Source organism: Blastomyces dermatitidis, assembly GCF_000003525.1.
Source record: "Blastomyces dermatitidis ER-3 genomic scaffold supercont1.2, whole genome shotgun sequence".
NCBI classification, from domain to species: domain Eukaryota; kingdom Fungi; phylum Ascomycota; class Eurotiomycetes; order Onygenales; family Ajellomycetaceae; genus Blastomyces; species Blastomyces dermatitidis.
The window spans coordinates 2,572,973-2,596,361 of NW_025544775.1; the positions used below are offsets into that span (position 1 = coordinate 2,572,973).

Here is a 23,389-nt window from a genome sequence, read left to right on the forward strand (position 1 = left end):
TTCCGGCTTTTAGTTTGCTCAGCGCTCTTTTCGTTTCTATCCTTCGCTTAAGCCTCCCGCTCCTACTATTTGGTAACCGAGATTCGAAGAGTCTACTGAAAATTCCGACGTATTCAACATGAGCTGTAAGTGGGCAATTCCTCTAGTTATTGTCTATTGCACTCACTTTATTCGAGGTTCAGTGTCAATGGTCAATGTCCAGTCCCTTTATTAGCTACCTGGCTATACATTTGCCATGATTGCAGGAAGCAATTGTGCCCTGCCAGTTTTCCGTGATGTTGTTGCCTTTATAGCAATGGAACTACTTTTCCTGCTATTGACATTACACCCTGGAATACTTTCTTCTCCCATTTTTCTTTGTTTATTGTTTTCGGAAATGTGGAAATGCCTGGTTCTAACTAGCCCTTCAAACCGTGCGCAGCCTGGCTCAACAAGTTGCAGGGCCAACCCGACAGCTACGATAAGAAGTACGGCCAAACATCCTAGACCATAAAATTCCACCCCTTTTCGCTTACAACAGTTCAGATCACAATATCGATTCGGGAGAACCTTGGGTGCTGGCACCTATGGCATTGTTCGTGAGGCGGACTGCCCGACTGGAAAAGTCGCTGTGAAGATCATTCTGAAGAAGAATGTAAAGGGCAACGAGCAGATGGTATACGATGAGCTGGATATGTTGCAGCGCTTGCACCACCCACATATCGTTAGATTCCACGATTGGTTCGAGTCTAGGGTGGGTTCCCAACAATCATGATATACCGCGTAATTACTCAATAGCGCTTTGCGATTGCTGATGTTAGAGCAGGACAAATACTATATCGTAACACAACTGGCAACTGGAGGTGAATTATTCGACAGAATCTGTGAATATGGAAAGTTCACGGAGAAGGATGCGTCCCAAACCATCAAACAAGTTCTTGAGGCGGTGAACTATTTGCATGAACGCCATGTTGTGCATCGAGGTAGAATTAAAACCCTCCCATCTTTTTTTTTTTTTTTTTTTTTTTTTTTTTTTTTTTTTTTTTTTTAACCATTACATGTTCATATTTTTGGCTGATTCATCTTTTTCTTTATTTGTATATATAGATCTCAAACCCGAAAACCTCCTTTACCTTACCCCTGCAGCTGATTCACCCCTAGTCCTCGCTGACTTCGGCATTGCGAAAATGCTCGACAACCCTAAAGAGGTTCTTACAACCATGGCAGGCTCCTTCGGCTACGCAGCCCCAGAAGTTATGCTCAAGAAGGGCCACGGGAAGGCCGTCGACATGTGGTCCATGGGAGTCATCACCTACACCCTTCTGTGCGGTTACTCCCCGTTCCGATCCGAAAGCCTGCAAGACTTGATAGACGAGTGCCAGAACGGCCGCATAGTGTTCCACGAACGATATTGGCGCGACGTTTCTAAGGACGCTAAGGACTTTATCATGGGCCTCCTCGAGCCCGAGCCGAGCAAGCGAGCCACCAGCGAACAATCTCTGTCCCACCCCTGGCTCAAGGGCGAATCCGCCAGCGACCATAACTTGCTACCTGAGCTTAAGGCGTACATGGCCAAGGCGCGTCTGAAGCGCGGTATCGAGATCATCAAGCTTGCGAACCGCATCGAGGCGCTGAGGATGCAGGAGGAAGACGAGGAGGATATTCCGAGCAGTGTGGATGCGCCTGCCGATTCCTCTGCGGCGGCCGCGGATAAGGAGGGTGTAGGACAGGCCAACAAGCCATCTGAGGCTGGTGCTGCTAGTGGTGTTGGTGGCGATGGTGCAGGAGCAGCAACACTCGCCAATGCAGCCCCCGCAGGTACACAAGGTGCCCCAACTGACAGGACGAAGAAGAGGAGTCTAAGTAGGATAGCGCGCGGGCAGATATTCCGGGAAGTGGTGCTTGCTAAGGTGCGGGAAATGAAGGAGGCGGAGCAAAAGGAGCAGGTTGAGCGGGAGGCCAAGGTGAAGGCTGGGTTTATTTGAATGAGTTTTGTTTAGGGTTCAAAAAGTAAGGGGGATGGGGAAAGGAAGCAATAATGATTTTTCCCTTTCCTTTTTATATTAAAATTATATACGGCCGCCCTGAAGTGAATTTCCTGACTTCCTTTCTTTATTCTTTCGCGGTTAGTTTTCTTTTATTTCATCTTAACCTCTGATCCTACAAAGAAGAAAAGAGTTATTGGCTGTCGCTTGATTCGGGAGAACCAACACCCGTATCCCCCCTTTTTAGTTTTCGTTTTTTCGTTTTTTGATTTCTTTTGATTTCTTTTCTTTTTGGTTTATTGACTCTATTCCCTTCTATTTATTCTATTTTTTCTTTCATATCTTTCATTTCCTATTCACCATGCGTTGTTTTATTTCAAAACTGCTCATTCCCCCTTTCCCCCTTTTCGTTTCCCTTTTCTAATTTAAAAACCTCCCATTACTCCTATCACCCGTCAGCAGATAGGTAGATGTTTTAAGTTTATTTATTTATTTAGTATTTTATTTATAACTATCTTTATTTTGCTTGTTTAGGCCAACAAAGACTTATTATTACCACAGCAGGTTTTAGCAAATTGGGGTTTAGTATTTATTTATAGTATTCGGAGGTATGGTTAAAATTAAAAAAGAGGACGAAGAAAGAGTGACGAGAACACAATTCTGAAATATCAGAATGGTGTGAGGACAAACAGAGATGAAGAAAAGAAATGCCCGGCAAATAATGAAAGAGAGTCAGTCAGTCGTATATGATATGTCCGTCACAGCCAGGAACTCGTATAATTGAAGAAAAAAAAAAAGAAGAAAAATATTGGAGCAAAAGAACTTAAGAAAAGGAGCAATTTTAAAATATAAAACAGAACTCCACATATAATCAATCAATCCCACCGTCCATGGCCATATATAGTTCCTCACAGACTGAAACATAACAAAGCATAATGAATAATATTACATACCCTGACCCTGACCCGACCCGACCCGACCAAACCCGACCCCATTCTCATCCTCATCATCGAACGTGACCACTGCCATTAGCACATCCACTCCCATTCCCATAAAGCTCTGCCAACGCCTCATTACACACGCGCTCGTAATATTCCGAGCCCTTCCAGCCGCGTTTCTTCGACCGGAGGCCAACCGTCGTCCACCCGTCGGCTTTTAGGCGGGCAATGCGCTGCTGGCGCGTTTCGTCGGTGCTTGATGATGATGATGATGATGATGATGATGGCGGTGATGTGGAGGAGGAGGAGGATGAGGAGGAGGAAGAAGAGCAGGAGAAGGAGGAGGGTGGTGGTGATGTGTTTTTTCCATTGCCGTTGTAGGAGCTGCCGGTGGTGGCAGTGGAAGTGGAAGCGGAGTTGGTACTCTGTGTGGTGGTCGTGGCGGCGCCATACCGGCCATTGTCATATTTATCATGGTTGTCGTGGTTGTAGAATGGGTCATTGGCGATGACGTTCTCGTCGTCATATGTCGGCGTGAAGCTCCAGAAGGAGGCGAGGCGGTTATTCTTCTTCGCGTTGTGGGCGCGCTGCAGGTCCAGGGTCCGGGATATCAGTGTGCAGATGGAATTTATGTTCGCGTCGAGTTGGGTGCAGAGGGAGGTGATGAGCGGGATGAGCGGGGAGTCTTGCGGGAGGGGGAATATGGAGTTCGCGCTGGCTTGCGGTTGGTGGATGATGGTACTGTTTCTGCCTGTGCGTCTGGGGCCGCACGTGGGAGGAGAAGCGGTGGAAAATCCAATGGAATGTCTGTAGAACTGTGGAGCGAGGGGTCGAAATAGCGGCACGGTTGATACCGTCTGTGGCTCATCATGGGTGGTGGTTTTTGCAGCGCTGGGGAGCGGAGTGTGATTGGCCTCTGGCGGAAGCTCGGGTAGTGGGCGCGTTGGGGGAGGTAAAGACGGCGGGTCGTATTCTATTAATTGATCTTGGTAATAGCCATAGCCATTATGGCAGACTTTGTGAATGCGAAGTGGTAACGGCATGAATTCTCTATTTCCTGGCGGTCCCTGACGTGGCACCATAGTGGACGGGCGAGGAGAAGTAGATTGCTGAGCTGGCGCCGTTGACGGAGAATGATGGTAGCTAGCTCCGTTTTCAACAAGTGTAGGTGCATCGCGATAGGTTTTTGTAGGTGATACTACGGGATATGTTTTCCTCTTGTCGTTCCTCAACACGTGTTCGCGACTCCTGTTGTTGAGTTTCCGCCGTTGCTGTTGTGGTGGCGGGTGTTGTTTTTTCTCAACGGGCCCTGGTAGAGCTACTGTGAGGGAGGATTTGCATGCAGTGAAGTTATCTCTGGCTAAGTTAAGCAGTGGAAGTTTGTTGCTCGAGTAATTATGAGCGCCTCTTCCCAGTGCTTCGTAGGAGATGGCACTATAATAATGGAGGAATGCTTTATGGATTGCATGGAGCTGTGGAAACAGATTACTTAGTATGAACTTCCACTTCGCATAGAGCGCATAGAGATAACTGACCTGGTTATCCATTTGGCGGAGAAATTTTGTAGATGTGGCGGCGCATTGTTTGTATTGACGTCGCAAGTAGAGGAGTTTGACCTCCTGGAGGGAGAGCTTCCATTGCTCCGACGGCTTGGAGAGCTGAAGAGCATGGGTACTACTTCTCTGCACGACAAAAGAGTCGGAAATCGATGGAGACATGGTGTAACGCGAATATAGGCGAGGAGAAAAGATTCCAAAGATCGAAAGAAACAATAAAAGGATTTAGATAAGGAACGAGCGTAGCGTCATATCCACAGGGTAATTATTGGAATACTTGGGTGATGAGATTGGCATTGAACCCGTAGATGAAACAGACAGTTGAGTATAAAATGTATAGCAAATGCAACCGTGAGAAAGGGAATGGAAGAAAAAAAAATAAGAGATGGGGATAAAGAGAGAGGCACTGCAGCCAGGAGAAGCGGTTGAGGTGTTGTGTTGTATGTGGGAAGGGAGACAGACAGAGAGAGAGGCCAACAGTATATCATGCAGCTACAGCAACAACTATAGCAACAGCATTGTTGGAACCCAACAAACAGTAGTACATTTGCGTAGCTTCAGGACTTCTTTCATGAGTAGAAATAATCTCCCTTGTTCTGCATGTTAGCTGAGTAAGTAAGGTAGATAAATGAGAAGGGCAGCTTGATGATAGGGATTGAGGGAGAAAACGAGCAAGAAAAAAACAATGCCCCGCTTAACCTATGATGAAATGAATAAATCAATAATAAGGCTGGAACTTGCAGCAACAAGTTTTTGAAGCAATTGAGGGGAAAAAAGCAAAGAAAGAATCCGAGACGGAGAAAAAACAAAGAAGATGAAGAAGAATGAGGTAACTAAGTTCGATGCAGCGAGCGCCTTTTGCCTTTTGCTTTCTATTTCCATGCACCCGCAAGCAAAAGTTGTTACACTTCTTTTTGCCCTGAATATGCAAGGAACCAAAGTATAAATAATAAAGAAGTCTTAAAGAACCCGGTTTCCATTCTCAAACTAGGAATAAAAACAAACAGAAAATGAAAATGAGAGAGAGAGAGCGAGAGAGAAGAATTTATCCGTGGTATTTTGGCAATAAACTCATAACACGGCAAACACAACTCTGATATAGGAAGGGATATATATACCGTTTAATACAACGTATAACCAACTAGAGAGAGACACAGAATGAATGCAATATCTCCGGGTGGCAACCGATTGAGGATAATGAAACATTCCAAAAAGGAAGCAAAGGGAAAAAGAAAAAGAAAAAGAAAGGAAAAAGAAAGAAAAAAAGATAAAAAAAGAATCTCCCATTTGCCCTGGCCGCTAAGAGGCGGACCTCGCCGTATCTGACCATGCAAACAAGAAGGAAATAGCTCTCTTACTCCGGAGTACGCATGCATTAACCTGTAACTATATGCAGGTAGCCTCCCCATGCCGCATCAGTGGACATGGACAACCACAGGGTACACGGCGCAGGTGCATGGGCTGCATGCGACAACGGAGTGACTCCTCTACTCCTGCATGTGGAGAGGGAGAGAGAAGATACATAGGAGAGCGTGTGTCTGAAAGGGACCACATGAGGTGGCACAGAAATATGGTTTATGCTCCATAAAGATTCCTCTGGGGAGTGAAGTGAGTATATATGTTGATAGACTGAAGAATGATCGAGTGGGGGATGAGTAGGATACCTTATGATGTGAGAGAATACTATTTAAATGAACATGCTAAACCTGTCTCACAGCATTTAACCGCCTAGTTACCTAAATAAGTAACTAAGTAGTTACCGTACAATCACTTGGCATAAATGGCTGTTAAAGAGAAATTCGATGGGTTTCTCTTGCTGCTGCAAACTCGCTCGATCCTGGCTGTTGATCGGGGACAGGATCAAAGAGGTATGAGATAGAACGCGTAGGTTCTTATCTGTTTGCCAAGCTTGATCAGCGGTGCCCCCGCGCCCAACACCGACTCGACGCATCATCGATCGAATATCTGGAGGTTATGCGGGGGGGTCCTGGGTGGTGTTATAACTCTAGTGGACTCAATATACTAAGCAATAATCCATACTTGTTTGTAAAGGTAGACAATTGGTATTCCTGCATCTAAAATATACTACTAACTCCTAGTTATCTCTTCGTTCCTTTCCTTTTTCCTTTTTTCCTGTTCCCTCTCACTTTTATTGATTTCCCATTTCAAGCTTGTCTCAATCCGATGTGCTCCGTACGCCATATCCCATCTCGCAGGTAGGTAGGCTCAAAATCATCAAACTAGCGCAAAAGAGACAGACAGTTCTTCCCTGAATTGAAATACACTGAAAAATAAAACATCCCACATTGTCCATCCATCCCTAACAATCAACTGACGAACGTAAACATCCTGCACATAAACATCCTGCACATATTGAAAACGCCATTGTTGGCTCGATGAAGCAATCACGCCCTTCCTCGTAAGGTAAGCCCAGGCGGTATCCCATCAAATCGTAGAAAATCAGAACAAATTGAGACCACAAGGCGAAAATATTTCAAGTAGAAGAAAAACCATTGCCGCAAGATTCATGTTCGGTAAAAATCGCACCAACCATCATCACCTCAATCATCCATCTCCGATTCCTGCCCCTGCTCTGCTCGACTGCCCCTAAAGCTCCCATCGCTACTGTAGCCAGCATCACCCCGTCTACCCCTCCCTACATCCGTCCTCACAAGCGCCTCTCCAGTAACCGCCAGACCGTCCAGGAAATCTGCCAAAAGCCGATCTAGCTCCCGCTCAACAACGTCATCACTCGCGCCCTGCATCAGACTCTCCGTGCTCGGAGGAACAGGCATTGGGAAAGACAAATGCGCCATGTTCGACTCTATAACAGATTTCCTTTCTGTTTCATTATCATCGTCGTCACCAACACCAGTGCCGCCACCGTGCCCATTGGCGTGAGCATCAGCACCTTCTGCCCTACCACCCTGGCCCCCGGGGCCCTCAAGCGCGCTCTCACCACTAGCTATGTTGTCTTCATGGTACGGGCCATGGAGTTCCGAGTAGCTGTGTATCGAGCGGTGCGTGCCTTCGTCGAAGTCCGTGTAAATGGCGGAGTCGGTGATCGAGGGGAACGGATCTAAGGAGGACGTGGTGTAAAAGGCATTCTGCAGATCATCAACAACCACATCCTCGCCCTCACCCGGAGGGGTGACAGGTCTGTCGAATCGGAAGGGATCGTTATCCGCGTCTGACATAGTTGACTGGGTGGATGTTGCGGTTGAGGGTCGAGAGTCGGGCGGCCCGTCAGCAGGAGGCTGTGAGTATGCTGGGCACCGGAGCGGGGGGTATTTCATTGTCATTTCGTCATCGGGTTCGATACGGCGCGATGAAGCGTTCCCACCATCAGCCCATTCGTTGGGCTCTTCGTGCGGAGCTTCCTCTTCTGCGGTCATGATTGGGAAAGTCCATGCTCGGGTATCCCGCTTCTCTTCATGTGGTTGTTCAATGTCCGGGCCAGGCTCGTCGTCGTGGCTGGAGGCATCTGTGCCAGTTGCCATACTGGAGGGAAAAGTCCATTCCATGGTTGGGGGTCGGGGCCCGCGCTGTGGTTGGTATTCACCAGAGTCACTGCTTGTAGTTGAATTCCGCATGAGTCTGCTGCTGGACCGGTTTGCACGGATTGTATCTGCATCAGCAAGTTGGAATGGAGGATGGTTGGATGCTGAGCCTGCTGCGTAATGCGCAGAGTCGAAGACTCCAAGGTTGATGTCAATGAAAGTAGACGTAACCGAGGATCTGTCAGTGTCTGTTCGGAGAGGGAGATCAGAGGAGAATCGCTGCTCTGACTGAACGGGGACAAAGTCATTCTTGGTCTCATATTTATAACCCGGTTTGTCTTCGTTAAAAAGACCTTCCATTGCCGCAGCGCCTCTTTTGACCCGCTCGTCGAAGTTGGCTTTATCCTGTGCACTCAACTCGGTATCCTTATTCTCGTCAAAGTAGTCGCTAGACGGCTCGGGTACGGTGGGTACCATCTCATTCTCGAGATCTGCTAACGATGCCGAAAGTTGATCCAGGTCTATCAGGGAGAATCGCCGTTCAAATCCATCCGTCGTACTGAAGTTCCAGTCCTCGCGATCTAAAGTGTCTCCCTCCGGAAACTCGGCAGCAGCAGCGCCTCCGGGGTTGAATAGCGATATTCTTTGACCACCACATTGAGCCCATTGGTAATATATCTTCACCAGTTCGCTCAGGGAAGAGGTTGGGTGGGATTCCGTAGAGTTAGCGATGTAAGGGTGTTGAAGGATACTTTGCATAGTAGGGCGCACTTTTGGATCAGAATCGAGTGAAAATGCCACTAATGAGCGCAGGCTGTCTGAAAATCTATCTCCCTCCAGCTTTGGCGGGAATCTGTTAAGTTGACGCCCAATTTGCATCCGCTCTCTTAGGGTTGCATTTGGCGGATTGCCAGTAGCACACTCAAATAGGGTGCATCCGTATGCCCAAACATCGATCTAGTCAAGTTAATATTAGCCTGAGTAATCCAAAACCAGCCTAGTAAGACCAACTCACCTCGCTTCCGTATTGATGCGTCTCGGGCCCTGCCCTGTTCGGAAACATCTCAGGCGGCATCCAGTGTGGAGTCCCAATCCATGTGGAGCGCTTGTCTACCTTGCTCTGGAGGACACCAGCGACTCCGAAGTCACAGATCTGTAAATGGCCTTCCTCGTGAATCAAGACATTGGCAGCTGCGAACACAATCATTAGTTTGACAGTGCTGTACTGGACGACATAAAGAAGACTCTGTCCAAACCTTTGACATCACGGTGAATAATGCCAGCGTCATGAATGGCCCTGAGACCTTCCGCTAGCTCCCTTGCAATTGGAATTATGAATCGTTCCTCTAGCTTATCACCAGTTGCTCGCATCTAATATGCGTCCATTAGTACTCAGGCCCAAAGATAAGCCCTGGCATTACAGATTAAACCCGATTCATGGGAACTTAATGGAAAATGGGATGAGAGAAAAAGAGAGAGTGCGGGAGGGGGGGAGAGAAAGATCAAGCACGTACAAGAGTCTTGACGCTTCCACCTGGGCAATGCTCGCAGATAAGCCAAAGCTGGGAATGAATTGAGAAAGCTTCAATAAGCATGTTGATATTCTTCGCCCCAGCATCCTTGACCTGCTTCATGATATTCGTTTCGCGTATAAAGTCTTTGATAGACTCGTCTCTAAAATCCCGCACTGTTTTATAATCCAGCGTATCTATTTCTAGCACCTTGATTGCGACGAGTTTCTGTGTTGAAAGTTGGCGACTGTATCTCAAATAAGCATGGTTAGTAGGACTAAATTCAAAGAACTAAAATGCAGATAGACGAAAAGAGTCGGTCAAAACTAAGCAGGATCACAGACCCTTTATACACTCTTCCATAAGCCCCTTTTCCAATAAGCTCCTCAAATTGATACGGGGGCATTTCTGTTTTTGCTCTTCGACACATTTCCTTGACAGCAGCGCCTTGTTCCCGTGCTAATCGCATGGCTTCGGCCTTCTGTTTGGTGAGGGCCACCATGGCTGATGACGGATCAAGATGTCGTGAATCCATAGCGTCACGGTACCTTTCTTGCTCTGCGCAATCCTCCTGTAGTTGTTTAATAACCCCTTCAAACCACGCTTCTTCGGCGTCAGTAGTAGATTTGCTCGCCTGGGTTGGCAGCGGAGGGGAAGTAGGCTCGTCTTTGCTGGCGGTCTTGTGCTTTGGGGTGAGAATCTTTTTCAGGGACAGAGCAAGACGTAGGCTTCGCCTAGGCTTTCTCTTTACTGAGGCTGACTGGAGAGGTAACTCTGAATATGGGACAGAGTATTTTTCGATGGGATCGCGGTTGTCGGTAGTATCGCTGGGTTGGGCACTTGAATGGCCTTTAGGACAATCGGGAAACTTCTCATACGGTGGGCTGAAAGCTGATGATGATGAAGCAGGAGTGCTCCCTGGTAGACTGCTATTTCTACTTTCTTTTCCCGGGATAAAGCTCAACGGATCAAAACGATTCCTTTTGTTGAATGTTGCGAAATCGTGCGGGCTTGGTAAAGGGGTTTTTCCTCGATTACTTTTTGGCTTTGACTTGCGACGTTTATCCGGGCCTGGAAGGTCACACGGCCGTTCGGGAGGCTGATTTTCTGAGCTAAATGATTGATGAGGCGAAGAGAAATCTAGGAAAGGTCTCCTTCTAAATGACTTTGACTGGGGTGGGGTATCAAAGGAGATTTTATATACGTCTGGAGATGGATTATGCTGGTCTTCAAATGACGGGCTAGTAAGTTGAGGACAACCATAGGCAGCTTGCTGAGATAGAGCCCGATGCCGGAATAAAGTTGACGAATTCGAAAAGTTGGCGTGCGAGGCTGGAGGGCTAGCAGAATAATCAGATAGATGGAGTGTATCTGAGGAAGATGGAGGCCTTTGCGGTGTTTTAGGGGCACCGGAAGAAAAAGATGAAGTGGGACCAGTGCCGAAAGACGGTAACTTATTACCGCGTAAGTTTGCTTCGTAAAGTCCCTGGTGATTCGATCTCGAATCAAATGATGGAAATGTCTCAACAGCAGACGAGATATGGCTTTGTGTGGGACTAAGGTTTGAAAACTAAGTCAGCTTATAATTTATCAGGCCAGTTCAGGCGAATATAAAGTTCTATATCCTACCTTTGTGATCTTCGTTCCCAAAGACCTAGAACGGAATCGATATGTTCGTCAGAAAAAGCTGGACCAGAAGGCTGCTGATAGTTGTTTGAGACGTCAGTTCTAGGTTCAGGATCGTCTCCTTCAAAATATTCAGTCTCAGGGACTATATCGTCTTCCCAGGAGCCTGATGAATCAGATCTCGAACGAGCTAAACCCTCTCCAAGTTGCGGCTGCGAGGACTCAAACTGCTCTGGATAAACGCTAGAAACGTCTGAACTCTTTGATGAGTCAGTGACACCCGATTGATTGACAGCGTCGGGATGAAAATATGCGCTTGCGGCGCGGATATCGCGTTGGCTGCTGTTTAATCCGCGTGTAAGAATAGGCTGGAATTGATCGCTAAACGCAGTAGACACGTCAGTTCGTTGATTGACACACAAGAGGAGGAAAATGGTGAAAAATGCAAGGAACAAGACAGGGGCAAAGTCGAACCCGTAGCAGGCATTTCGCCTCTCACGGCTAATTGGAGGCGCCATTCTAGTGAGCAACCCGATATAGGACAAGACGAGTGTAGGAAATCATGCACACAATGAGAAATGGCCATGAGAAATGGGCTTCATGAGTGCTTGATGAGGGCAAGTGGGAGGAGGATGGAAGACTGAAAAGGGGGTTGGGGGGGAGGAAGTAAATAAACAACACTTACGGGGACGCCGGAGTTGAGCTCTGTTCTGGCAGATGAAGCTATCTACCCAGGTGAGCAGTATCTCCGCGAGTTTCTCCTGGCTCAAGCACCGCAGTTTATGTACGCTCGTCCTTTACGGTCAACTTTGAGCTCCAGCTTCTTCTCAGCCATTCTCGTTAGCAATTCCCATTACAATTAAATTTTGTACTCTCTGAAACAGCTATTCAATACAGTTGAAAGCATGCCCAAGAAAAACGGAGAATGGACATTTACCTATGTTCAGACAGCAGACTGGTAGTAGTGTCAGGAGCTTCCCAACAGGCTAGATTGCACTCTGCACAGGTGTCATGTCAGGATGAAGAAGATAGAACTACCAAGACGGAGTTATTTATATGTTATCCCTTGCCTCCTGCCGAGAAAACTAGTCTAAAAACAGTTGATAACTGTGAACTGGATTTATCTAGTCGTGCATGCAGGATACTCTTTGTTTTACTTGTAGCAAAATGCTCCTCTGGTGGGCAGGTCAAGGAGCAATAAACAAGCAGTACAAAGACAGACAAACTGTCTCTACTCCACCTAGGGACACGGAGAGAATACCTAGGTAAGGGATTAGATTCCAGGTACAATAGCACTAATCTCTGGTTTAGGAGGTAATGGAATAAGAGATATATGATAGCCCAATATCTGGAGGAGATCTGATAACGCTGGAACAGTTAGTGAAGAGCACAAACTTTGAAACTCTACAAACCAGCGTGGGCCTAATGATTGCCGGGTATAATATGAGAGAGAGAATATGAGAAAAGTATGCTGAATTTGCCAGCATACTTACAAAGCCAGGGAACACAGTCCACAAGATTTACAAAGAGTCTTGAAATATGAATATGAGTGAGTACATTTGCGTACTAAACAGTAGTAATGCGGAATATCAAACTTACCAGATTGAGAAGCAAAGGAGGAAAAAATTTCCAAAAAAGTGAGATGGGAATATATATGAAAAAAAAAAAAAATTAAAAAAGAAATTAAAAATTAAAAAAATTAAAAATTAAATACAACTCCTCCTTCCGCCTAACTTAAGTTAACCCGCGTCTGGAATTGACGGGGAAAATCCACCCATATGGAGAAAATGGAGAAAATATCTGAACAAATATGTGTTGTTCGTGCTTCCCCGTTCCCGCCGCCCCCCCCCCTTTTTAACGCCCGAGATATCAGGCCAGATCATCGGCCCTCAGTTAATCCGATCTAGGATTCCTCATCCGGTCCGGGGCAATTGCCCTGATTTGGTTAGTCCCAGGTCGTCTCTTTGGTTCCCAGCTTCGGTTAGCGTCAATGCTGCCGGTCGCTCTACAACCTTCATGTTGCCATGTTGCCAGTTGGATACGAGACCAGCTGCAAAAGTAGTCCCAATTGTTATCTATTTGGTGAGCCTGCAAATGGGCAATGGAAATGAAATATGTCACTCTTTGAATGTACTCTTTATCACCACAACAATAATTGAACTGGGCATCACTCATTATCAAACTTCATGATGTAGAAGAAACATGATTTCTGCAGCTTGTCCATCATGGTTATCAGCTGGCTAATTAACTGAATCCTTCATCTAAACGAAGTTTATATATCTTATATATATCTCCTCATATTCTACCTAAAACGACACACCCACTCTCTCTCACATTCTGCCCAAAATGACTGACCGCACCCAACCCCAATCCAATCCAATCCTCCACCCAAAACCAACAAGCCACCAATAATGGCAGTGGCGGCGGTGTCCTGGGCGGCGTGACTAAAACCGCCGGAGGACTTAGTAGGCGGCACCCTGAATACAGCCGGTGAGACCGTCGGGGCGGCTGGGAAGGGGCTGGGAAGTACGGCGGGAGGTGTAACTGAGGGCGTGGGCGATACAGTGAAGGGACTAGGCGGGACGGTGCGGGATGGTACTAGTTTGGGTAAGGAGGGGAGGGGGGGAAGCGGACTGGTGCGTGAGGAGGGGTGGAGATGGTGAAGGGCGGGGAAGGGAGGAGGGAGCTTGGTGAGGATAAGTTTATGGCTTTTTTCTCGTTGCAAGGGGGATGTGTGTATGATGACAATTTGAATGGGATGAGGGTTAGAGTGGGATTTTTGTTCTTTCTTTTAATCTTAGAATCCTTAAACTCTTAGCGAGTATGTATGTATATATTTAGTTTCTACACTGAAAGGATGGAATTACTTTCTAGCCAAGTTAACTACTGGAAGGAGAAGAATTTTCTTTTTCTAAGATGCTTCAGGTGGAGTGAATTGCGAATAGACCACACATGGAATTATCTGTTGTTCCACGATATGAGAAGAGTAATTGGGAATGGTATGATAGAGAATCAGATGCTTACTACCATTTTAAATAATTCATGACATATTGTCTAGATAAGGGTAGTATCCTATTCCAAACCGTAAAAAAATGCCAAATGCATCCTCTACAGGCGCTTTCTATGAACGAATAAGCTGGAAAAAAAAAAAAAAATAGTCAACCTAGATCCTCATCCTCGCGCTTCATCAAATCCCGAGGAACCAGACAAGGCCAATTTATTCCAACTTAAACTCAGCCCTCAACGCGATACCGAACCGCTTGATGGCTTCCTCGATCTTGTCGCTAGGAGCCGCAGCATAGGTAGCCCGGAAGAACATGTCCGTCTCCGGAATAGAGCGATCTGCTACAAACCAGCTGCCGGCAGAGACAAGCGCCCCTTCCGCGATGGTAGCTTTGAAGATGGAGTGCTCGATGGCGGCGTGGTCTTTGCCTTCGCGAGCACCCGGGTGCTTGTGCCAGTCTACCTTGATCCAATGCTATTTGGAAAGAAAGGAAGGTAGGAATCACCGTTAGTTATTACCATACTACAACTCTTTATAATGGGGGAGCGCCGGGGGGTGGGTAGTTTGAGAGACAACTTGAACTTACAAACATCCCAGCAGCGGGGGGATTCCAACTCGCCACACTTTTCGGAAGATACTTCTCGCACGCCTCCAGCATACTATTCCTCCGAGCAGTATACGCCATTCGGATGTTGATCAACCAATCAAGATACCCTTTATGCCCCCAGCTCTCATCCAGGAGCTTGAAGAGGATTATCTGCGCCATGCCGCTGGGGTTCTGCGTGGACACCTCGGAATGTCGATTATAGCGCTCGACAATCTGTTCCGAGCCGACAACCCACCCCGTTCTTGACCCGGGGGAGATGACTTTAGAGAACGATTCCAGCCGCAAGACGCGCCCGTCAACATCGATGCTCAAATAGGATGGGATCAGAGTCTTCAAAAACTCCTCATGGTTAGCAGGCGGCGGGTCAGGCGGGGTCCCCGCCCCCTTATACGGCTGCATTTGCAGGAAATAGTACGGCTCGTCCTCAACGATGAAAATATCATGTTTCTGCGCAATCTTGTAGACTTCCTTTCTCCGCTCGGCGCTGTGGGTGGAGCCGGTCGGGTTCTGACCGGAGGGAATGATGTAGAGGAGGTGAGGCTTGCGGGCGCCCCTTGCGGCCTCGTCCCAGCCGGTCATCAGCTCGTCGAGTGATTCGGGAAGGAGGCCTTGGTCATCCATCTTGGCAGCGGCTGCGCGGATGCCCAAGGGTGCTGCTGCCTCTAGAGCTGTCGCAAATGTATACTCTTCCGTGATGATGTAGTCCCCCCGCTCACAGAACATGCGCAATGCCATGTCCCAAGCTGACGTGCTTCCGGCGGAGAGACAGCAGTGCCAGTCGGCGTATGGAGGGTTATGGACTATCTATCATTGGATTTAGCTTCTTGCGTGTACCGATTTACATCCATCCCTTTGAGGTCTGACGCATTTCCTACCTCCGTATGTTCAGTTACAAAACGTAACATCTGGGCTGCGCCATTTGACTGGCCGTAGTTCAGAGCTATCTCCAAATCTTTAAAGAAGAAGAAGAGAAAAAGAGAAAAACCAAAGGTCAGTCGAGGAACCACGCCAATGGGGGCGGATTTATCTATATGGGCGTTCCGTGGGAGTCCCCTGCGATCACCTTCTCGGGCGTCACAGGGCCCGGACGAAGGAATGGGGAACGGCGAAAGGGGTTTTCAAAGACATACCATATTCGCTCTTCCCATCCCGTATATCGTATTTCCCAGCAGTCACAACCTTTCCCGTCTTGACCGTATCCTCTTCTGAGAAATGCGGCGGGGTGGGAACTTTCATGGAGATGGATTCGAAGGGGAAATATTCGCATGATGGAAGACCGCCACCCAACGAGATCAGGCCTAGATTGTAGATATTAGATATTGAATTCACTCTTCTTTTCAATGGTTTGGAAGGGGGGGTGTATAACAAAGTGGACTTTATTCGAGTGACCATACCGGGTGTCTTGAGATATTGAGCAGCTTGTTTCAATGACGAGCCCTATTCCCCGTTCCCAAGGTAAATATTTAAGATCATGCATGCGACGTCATCGCAGTTCCAAACAACAGGGCTGCATCAAGCTTACCTTTCGAGCTTTGCTTTCAGTGGATAGAAGATCTACATGTAGAATAAAACAACATCATGTTAATCCTATAAAGAGGACACTCAACTGCACTGGGGGCCGGCGGACAATATATAACACAAACTCACGATCGAAGCGTTTCGCTTTCGGTTTAGCGAAGCACGCCTAAAAAAAAAAAAAAACAGGAAATAAATTTCCCAGGCATTAGTGGATGAGAATTTCTCATTTGTTTCTAACTATCATAGTTTTCAATTCATCTAGCTTTTGAAAGCCTTTCTTCCGCCTGGAGCTATTTTGGGAGTGGGCAAAATTCCCAAAAATTCTTCTTCCATTGGGACCACCCTCAATTTACGAAGTAGATAGAAAAAAAAAAAAAAGTTTTGACTCACAGCACTCTTAAACATATCACTACTGGAAAAAGCGGCGACGCCAGTTGGCATCTCACCCTTAGCCCGCAGGGTGGGCACGCCGTCGACTGTCAATTGCTCGGCTGGGGTTCCATTTTTCAGAGCATGAGAGTCAGTTGCAGCTGGGGGAGACATGGTTGCTTTGGATCTCGGTGTCAATCGGGGCCGTTCCTGGTGAGGGATGGGGGAAATTTGCCTCAGTGGGAATGAGTTGGTCTTTGAGGTCTTTTCTTTTTTTCTTTTTTATTGTTTATTTTTTACTTGTTTTGTTGACTTATGGGGGAATAGGGTCTAGTGAGCAAAAAGAACTATGGTGTGGGCAATGCGAGGTTTTCTTCTTCGTTCCTGGTGAGGGGGCGGGGACGGATATGGGTGGAAAAAGTTTTGGTGGGAAGTGGGGGGGAGCTTTTTCGCGGAACTGGGATTCCGCTAAGAAACTAAGCTTTAGTTATGTTCAAAGCCTATATACAACGTTGTGGATGGAAGTGTGAATCATGATTGAGGACTGAGAGAGCTAAGTTATATATTATTTATTACGAATCTACTCCGTATATAAAAAGAAATCTCCAAAAAGCGACCAGGGAGGGTTGGCAACAGCCGAGCCAAACCAACCCTGCAGCAGGCAAGCAAGCGGCGCAAGGTCATGGGCCCAATTTTCGGCTGGATAACTTAACTAACTTTAGGGCCTGTTCGGTGCGTCCGTGTGTACTCGTTCTTTTTGTACGATCTCCACTTTTTTTAAAGAGCATCTTGTACTAATAATACAGCTGCTTTTTACAAAGTACAGATGAAAATGGCCAGGTGTTTGGTGGATTGAGCAGCTGTACTTGCATCTCTTGTCAAGATCTTATGAATAAGCAGTATTTAACTTCAACGGTGTATGATGATGTAGAATAGCACTTTTAGAGGCAATATAGTGTAGAATAGCATTCATAGTGGAGGTAGTTAACTAATATTGATTAGAAGGAAGCTCACAAAAACACATTCTTTTTGAACTGACTCTGGACTCCATTCAAAAAGAAGGTGTTTTTGTGAGCTTCCTTTCTCCATCCCACAACGCCGGCTTGCTACTAATAATTGGTAAATATACTATTTTTAATGAGATCCACTATTGCGTTCAAAAAGTACGGACGCACCGAACAGGCCCTTACAGCTTACTCCGTACGGAGTACTGTTCGGCACATTTTGCATTGGCCAATGACCATTTGCTAGTGCCTTTCCTATCCTCCCTGATCTGATAACTAACCCCGGTCCCTAATCCTCCGAATCATATCTGATTAATCCCAACCATTAACTTTTATTGACTCACACCTAACCTCTGCTAATCCAGATTGGGAATTGGCTTGAGGGTTAAGCGGCAGCGTTTTTAATTTAAGTGCACCGAATAAAGTTTAGCTCAAAGCCTACCGCCTTTTCCAATTGGTTGTTGAACGACGTTGAACATATGCGTAATAGCGTACGGTAACTAGTTACAAAATATTAGTAGAATTCGCAAGTCACCTCCACTCCCGATCATCGATTCGGGATGGATTTCATGGCTAACCTCGGAGGGCGGGCATACACACCCACCCACCATCACGAGAGGGATGGAGGGGCCTTTCCATGCGCCTAATGAGTTTCAATTAATAATAGTCCGAGCCTGCCCCATGAGTCAACCAGTATTCCAACGGAATGCTTTTCGTGGAAGATACGAGGAAACAAGGCCACATTGGCCACAGATAGCGTAAAATGATCAAACTACAAAAGCAATTCTCTTTTTTTGATTTCTTTTTTTCCCTTTTAGTTTGGGTCATAGCATAGCACATGGGGGCGGCTTGCATGGAACAACAACAACAACAAAAAAAAAAAAAAAAGAAAAAAAAAAAAAAAAAAAAAAAAAAGAAAAAAAAAAAGAAAAAGAAAACATTTTCCCTCCTGCACGAGGCGACTTAAACAGATCAGCAGACGGTTGTTGGCGATGTACGCTGCGGAGTGTTTCAGTCTGGGCTGCGTCCACATGTGTTGAGCTCATTTGGAACCCGCTCTGGGGTTTGGCTGGGTGGGGGGAGAAAGAATAATTTAATTGGCTGGGGTTTTGTTCTGAAGCTGTGGAGGAGGGCGGAGTGGGAGGCAAATAATAATAATATTATAAAATACCCATAGTAACCCAAATCCTCCTCCCCCACCCCGCCAGTGCGCGCGTATCCGAGTAAAGTGCAGGATGAAGAGTTGAAGAAAGCGTCAATAATAATGTGACAGAGCTGAACTGATTTAGAAGGGAACACGGGCCGCTTAGAAAAGGTTGGGCATGGCCATTTTCGGTAGATCTGGATCTTCTTCACCTTCCCTAGTCCAGCCACAGTACAGTACGTACGCACCGGGCTACAGGTGGTCAGAGAGGACATTAAATTCTTTAGAATATATTATTATTCCTGATGGGCCTAGAGGCTCATCAAATAGAGGAAGAGCAAGCTGGGAAGAATAATAATGTTTATATATGTATGTATTTTTTTAAGGTCCAGGCACACACTCTCCAAGCTCGGTCTGAACAATGCTTGTTCAAGGCTAGACTCTGGATCCGGGCCAACCAGAACTGGCCAGACCTGGCTCTGTGAAACATGAAAAGGCAATCTAATTGTTGACGTTCCTTGTCCCTGCCTGCGAGCCTGCGACTGACGCAGTTAGCAGTAGTAGTAGTAGCAAGTAGCAGTCGTGATGTTCTCTTCTCCAATGCACCTCCATACTTCTGCCACCAGCCATGTGCTTCTTATTTCCTTCTCCCCAGAGTTCCCCACCGTTAGTTAGCTTTAGCCGCGGGAATCACTAGGACCCTGCTGGCAGCAGTCGCACCGGACTAAAGTGAGGCCGGGGGTGGATAAGATCCAGCCCGCTCCACGCCTTGCGACTCCAAGCCAGCTTTTAATCATCAGCCGGGGTCCACGTGAGACGCTTAGTTACTCCAGGCTGGGAAGCCTGGAATCTGCTGCTGGAGCAATAATCATTTATTTTTGTGTCATTTCCTTTCCCCTCGCAATGTTAGTTACGATGGAAAGGACTGGTTGAATAACTCTTGACAACTGGGAGGGTATATAATATCCTGGGGGGGAAGCTGAGCCATTGCACGTGTTCCCATCATGTCATCTAACGACGACAAACCACAAGCTGCTGCTGAGGGGGCGCTGAAGCGGAAGCGTAAGTGGGAAACGGTCCCCCTTTATTGCCTTCACATCAATCTCCTATTCGTTCAGAACACCGAACGGCGCTTCTTCCGACGCCGGGTCTTCCATACTGTGTATCTCCTTCCTAAGGTTACTTATTATATTATCCCAACTGACACACCTTACTTAGGCCCCGCTGCTTGTGTCCATTGCCACCAAAGGAAAGTCCGCTGCGATGCGCGGAATGGAATACCCTGCTCCAATTGCCGTTCGTCGGGGAAGAGCGATTGCCGCATTCACGAGAAGAAGAAACGGACGCTCTCTCGATCCCTTCGACATCCGATTCCTATTCGATGTGCCCCTTTACCTACGAATAGTGCAGCTACCAGCGCAAGCAAGCAACCGCAGTCTGCATCCCCAACCTCATCGAACGTCCCTTCATCAAAACTAAGTGGGCCTGACATAAACCCTCTAGTACCACAGCCGTTTCTGGAAGGGTTTACTCATGACTCACACGGCGATGAAGATGACACCCGTCAGCTTGAGAGACGCCTAGTCCAAATTCTGGATGAGGAAGACCACCACCGTTCCATAAAGCCGGGCGTCAGAGTTATATACGTTGGCCAAGATGTATCCAACATAAACTTTCTGTTTCGACAACAGCACAGCGACCGAAATGATCAGGTTTATCATTTCCCAGCAAATGAAATCTCGAAGCACTGTATGAAGAATAGCCTGGAGCATATTCCTCGAGAGACCTTTGTCCTTCCCGACCAGCAGCTTGCAGATGAATTGGTGGATGCATACTTCACCCACGTCAACCCTGGCTGTCCTATAATCGACGAGGACGTATTTATGGCACAATACAAAGGTCGAGATCCTTCAGATCCTCCTTCGCTATTACTTCTTCAGGCCATCCTCGTTGTTGGTGCCCATGTGTCTCGTCCACGGCCGCAGCGTGATTCTCTCAAGACAGCATTTTTCCGCCGGGCTAAGATACTATTCGACGCGCGTGTCGAACGGAATAGGGATATTCTCGTACAAGCAGCTCTTCTACTTACCTGGTACTCCGATCCTGTTGACGATGACGTCTCCGCGAACTCTCACTACTGGGTTGGGGTAGCGGCTAGAATCGCAACAGGTCTGGGAATGCACCGCAATGCAGGCTCTAGCAGGATGGTATCGACCGATAAGCGCATGTGGCGAAGGGTTTGGTGGATTTTAGTTCAGTTCGACGTCATGATATCATTGTTATATGGAAGACCACAGGCTGTGTACGTTCTCAATTTCCCCTCGTACCCTTCAGGTTTATCGATATGGGGGGGAATGGGTAGCTAACCAGGGCAAACGACGCAACAGCAACTTAGAAGATTCCGATGTTGAGCCTCTTACTGCGGCAGATTTCGAAGATTGCGGAAGCCGGGTTCAAATTGATTATGTGATACACTATACCGAGCTTTGCACTATGATATCATTCATCATGAAAGAAAGATTTGGGCTACGAGTTAGTCCCGAACGGCGAAAGGCTGTTCTTAATGAGGCAGATAGAGCACTCGCGAATTGGTCGCTAATGCTCCCAGATTCAGTTCGGATGTCAACCGCAGACTCCGGTTCGTGGCCGGCTTTGCTCCATCTGACCTATAATAACTTCCTGATTTTGCTTCACCGCCCTCACCCTCGGGCTTCGGCATATTCAGATGATTACGGCCCCAATGATGCTGAGATATGCAGTGCAGCTGCTGGCGTAATTGTCTCTATCTTTGAGGATCTTAGAGGGAAGGATCGGCTCAAGTATTTGTGGATTTCATCAGTCAATGCCCTATTCACAGCAATGATTCAAGTACGGGTGGAACTTCGATTTTCAAACCCTGTATTGGCCATCAATGGCCTTCGTCGATTTGATTCAACGCTCGCCTCCCTTCGCATTCACGCGGAATACTGGCTCAATGCGGAAACAATCCTACGCCTATTTGAGAGTTCAAAACGCCTGCAGCGTGACATCCAGGATGTCAAGATACGAGACTCCACCTACAAATCGAGGGATGCGGATCACCATCACCAGCACCGCAAATACTCCGAACACCCAAGCCCTGACACAGATCACCAACAAAATTACTCTGAGCAAACCAGTCCAGACACGGATCAACCACCAGCCCCATCACATCTCAACAATACTGTCTGGACACCCACTGAGCCTCCGTTCGAGGACCGTGTCATCAAAACTTCTCCTACAACTGCGCCAGCTCAGCAACCTGCCGTCGTCGACCACATCGAAGTAGCAAATCAGACGACGAATGAACCCGGTGGGCCAGCGGATTGGCGGCAACTCTTTTCATTCGGTGACTCCGAGCAAGTTAGGCCAATTGTGATGGAAGACCTGACGGACATGGAAGACGAGTGGCGTGAACTATATCTGCATGAGCCGGGCATGTCGGATTATTTCCAGGACACGGCTTGGATGCAGCCTTTGTGATATAACTATGCGAACGGCGTTTGATGTTATTACCACATTATCCTCCCACCCGGGACATTCTTCTTCGTTCCGCGAAGGGATGTCATGTTTCGTTGATAAGACGGCATTGATAACTCATCACGAATCCAACTAGAGGACGGAATATACGTGTTTCTCTGTGATTTCAGTTTTGACTGGCCCCCAGCAGCCGGTCCTGACAGCAAATGAGACCTGCTCGTACAATCCTTTCAAATTCGAACTGGTTGAAACCCCGATTTCAACAAAACCCCCTCCGTGATTGAGAAGTGTGATGCCGCCAGCTTAATAAAAACACCGTATCCCTTTGATGCATTCACCCCTAGCGATATCAAATCCAGATTTCTTTTGCGAAGCTGGTTCAAATGCACACATATACATACACACCATCTTTTCAACAGAACTGAACCTTCAACACAACACAAGTGCATTCAACACTAGATTTCCCAAAACTAGGCTGTCAGGGAGCTTTTCACAATTTAGCATACTGAGGTTAAGAAAGAGAACTCCCGAAAAGATCGATGTGGGTGGGGTTGTATCACCCTCCAGCTTCGGAACAGGCATACGAGGCGAGGGAGGAGAGAGGCAGGGTCGCAAACTGCTGCGATCTTTTTTGCGATCTCCGCTGACAATGTTACCTGTAAGCTTACAATGGCCCTCACTTCTTTTTCTCGGTACAATATATTTTCTGGCCACCAGGGGGGTTCAGTGCTAATGTGGCTAAAATAAGGGGATTTGGCAATTTTCTCGAGCTTCAGCTGCTGAGGTACCGGATAATAAACCAATTACGAGGCAAATATGTTGCCAGTGGAATATATATAATATTTAATATTGGCAATTTTTTCCTTCTTCTGGGCAGTTAGCTCTGCTTTTCATTTATTTTTTTGGAAACTGTTTAGTAGAAATATATAGATATCTAACCCATTCAAAAATTGAGTTTATATTAACTCTCTATTTCTCTGAGGTTTCTCACAACATAACAGAGAACCTGTGAAATATAATAAGCTATAGATATCAATTCATACGAAGATATAACTTGTTTTTTTGCTAGCTCATTTAATCCCCTATCTTAAAATTCTCGCTCGGAGGGAAAATGCATCAGGCTTCTAGCAAGTAAATCATGACTTTTTAG

At 46.9% G+C, this 23,389-nt stretch overlaps 5 protein-coding genes across 5 annotated transcripts; 2 read left to right on the forward strand and 3 right to left on the reverse strand.

Moving 5' to 3' along the window:
• Window positions 1-118: 118 nt before the first annotated feature.
• On the forward strand, window positions 119-1,964 carry BDCG_01661 (CAMK/CAMK1/CAMK1-CMK protein kinase; the record flags this gene model as incomplete). Its single annotated transcript, XM_045417184.1, has 5 exons — window positions 119-125; window positions 422-467; window positions 526-733; window positions 806-962; window positions 1,087-1,964. 5 exons carry the CDS (start codon window positions 119-121, stop codon window positions 1,962-1,964), a joined length of 1,296 nt encoding a protein of 431 aa, XP_045274071.1.
• A 460-nt stretch (window positions 1,965-2,424) lies between these two features.
• On the reverse strand, window positions 2,425-6,306 carry BDCG_01662 (uncharacterized protein). Its single transcript, XM_045417185.1, has 2 exons — window positions 4,438-6,306; window positions 2,425-4,374 (listed from the first exon to the last, which is right to left on the reverse strand). The coding sequence occupies exons 1-2, from the start codon at window positions 4,618-4,620 to the stop codon at window positions 2,971-2,973; spliced, it is 1,587 nt and encodes a 528-aa protein (XP_045274072.1). The 5' UTR covers window positions 4,621-6,306; the 3' UTR covers window positions 2,425-2,970.
• Window positions 6,307-7,019: 713 nt separating this feature from the next.
• BDCG_01663 (STE/STE20/YSK protein kinase) lies at window positions 7,020-11,613 on the reverse strand (the record flags this gene model as incomplete). The annotated part of the gene is made up of 6 exons (XM_045417186.1): window positions 7,020-8,915; window positions 8,974-9,149; window positions 9,215-9,329; window positions 9,473-9,716; window positions 9,814-11,025; window positions 11,099-11,613. 6 exons carry the CDS (start codon window positions 11,611-11,613, stop codon window positions 7,020-7,022), a joined length of 4,158 nt encoding a protein of 1,385 aa, XP_045274073.1.
• A 1,311-nt stretch (window positions 11,614-12,924) lies between these two features.
• On the reverse strand, window positions 12,925-17,272 carry BDCG_01664 (aromatic amino acid aminotransferase I). The gene is made up of 8 exons (XM_045417187.1): window positions 16,615-17,272; window positions 16,354-16,390; window positions 16,229-16,260; window positions 16,101-16,143; window positions 15,837-16,004; window positions 15,582-15,658; window positions 14,686-15,510; window positions 12,925-14,573 (listed from the first exon to the last, which is right to left on the reverse strand). Exons 1-8 carry the CDS (start codon window positions 16,765-16,767, stop codon window positions 14,313-14,315), a joined length of 1,596 nt encoding a protein of 531 aa, XP_045274074.1. The 5' UTR covers window positions 16,768-17,272; the 3' UTR covers window positions 12,925-14,312.
• A 1,243-nt stretch (window positions 17,273-18,515) lies between these two features.
• Window positions 18,516-23,331, forward strand: BDCG_01665 (transcriptional regulatory protein AMDR). The gene is made up of 3 exons (XM_045417188.1): window positions 18,516-19,803; window positions 19,960-21,043; window positions 21,129-23,331. The coding sequence occupies exons 1-3, from the start codon at window positions 19,746-19,748 to the stop codon at window positions 22,240-22,242; spliced, it is 2,256 nt and encodes a 751-aa protein (XP_045274075.1). The 5' UTR covers window positions 18,516-19,745; the 3' UTR covers window positions 22,243-23,331.
• Window positions 23,332-23,389: the final 58 nt, after the last annotated feature.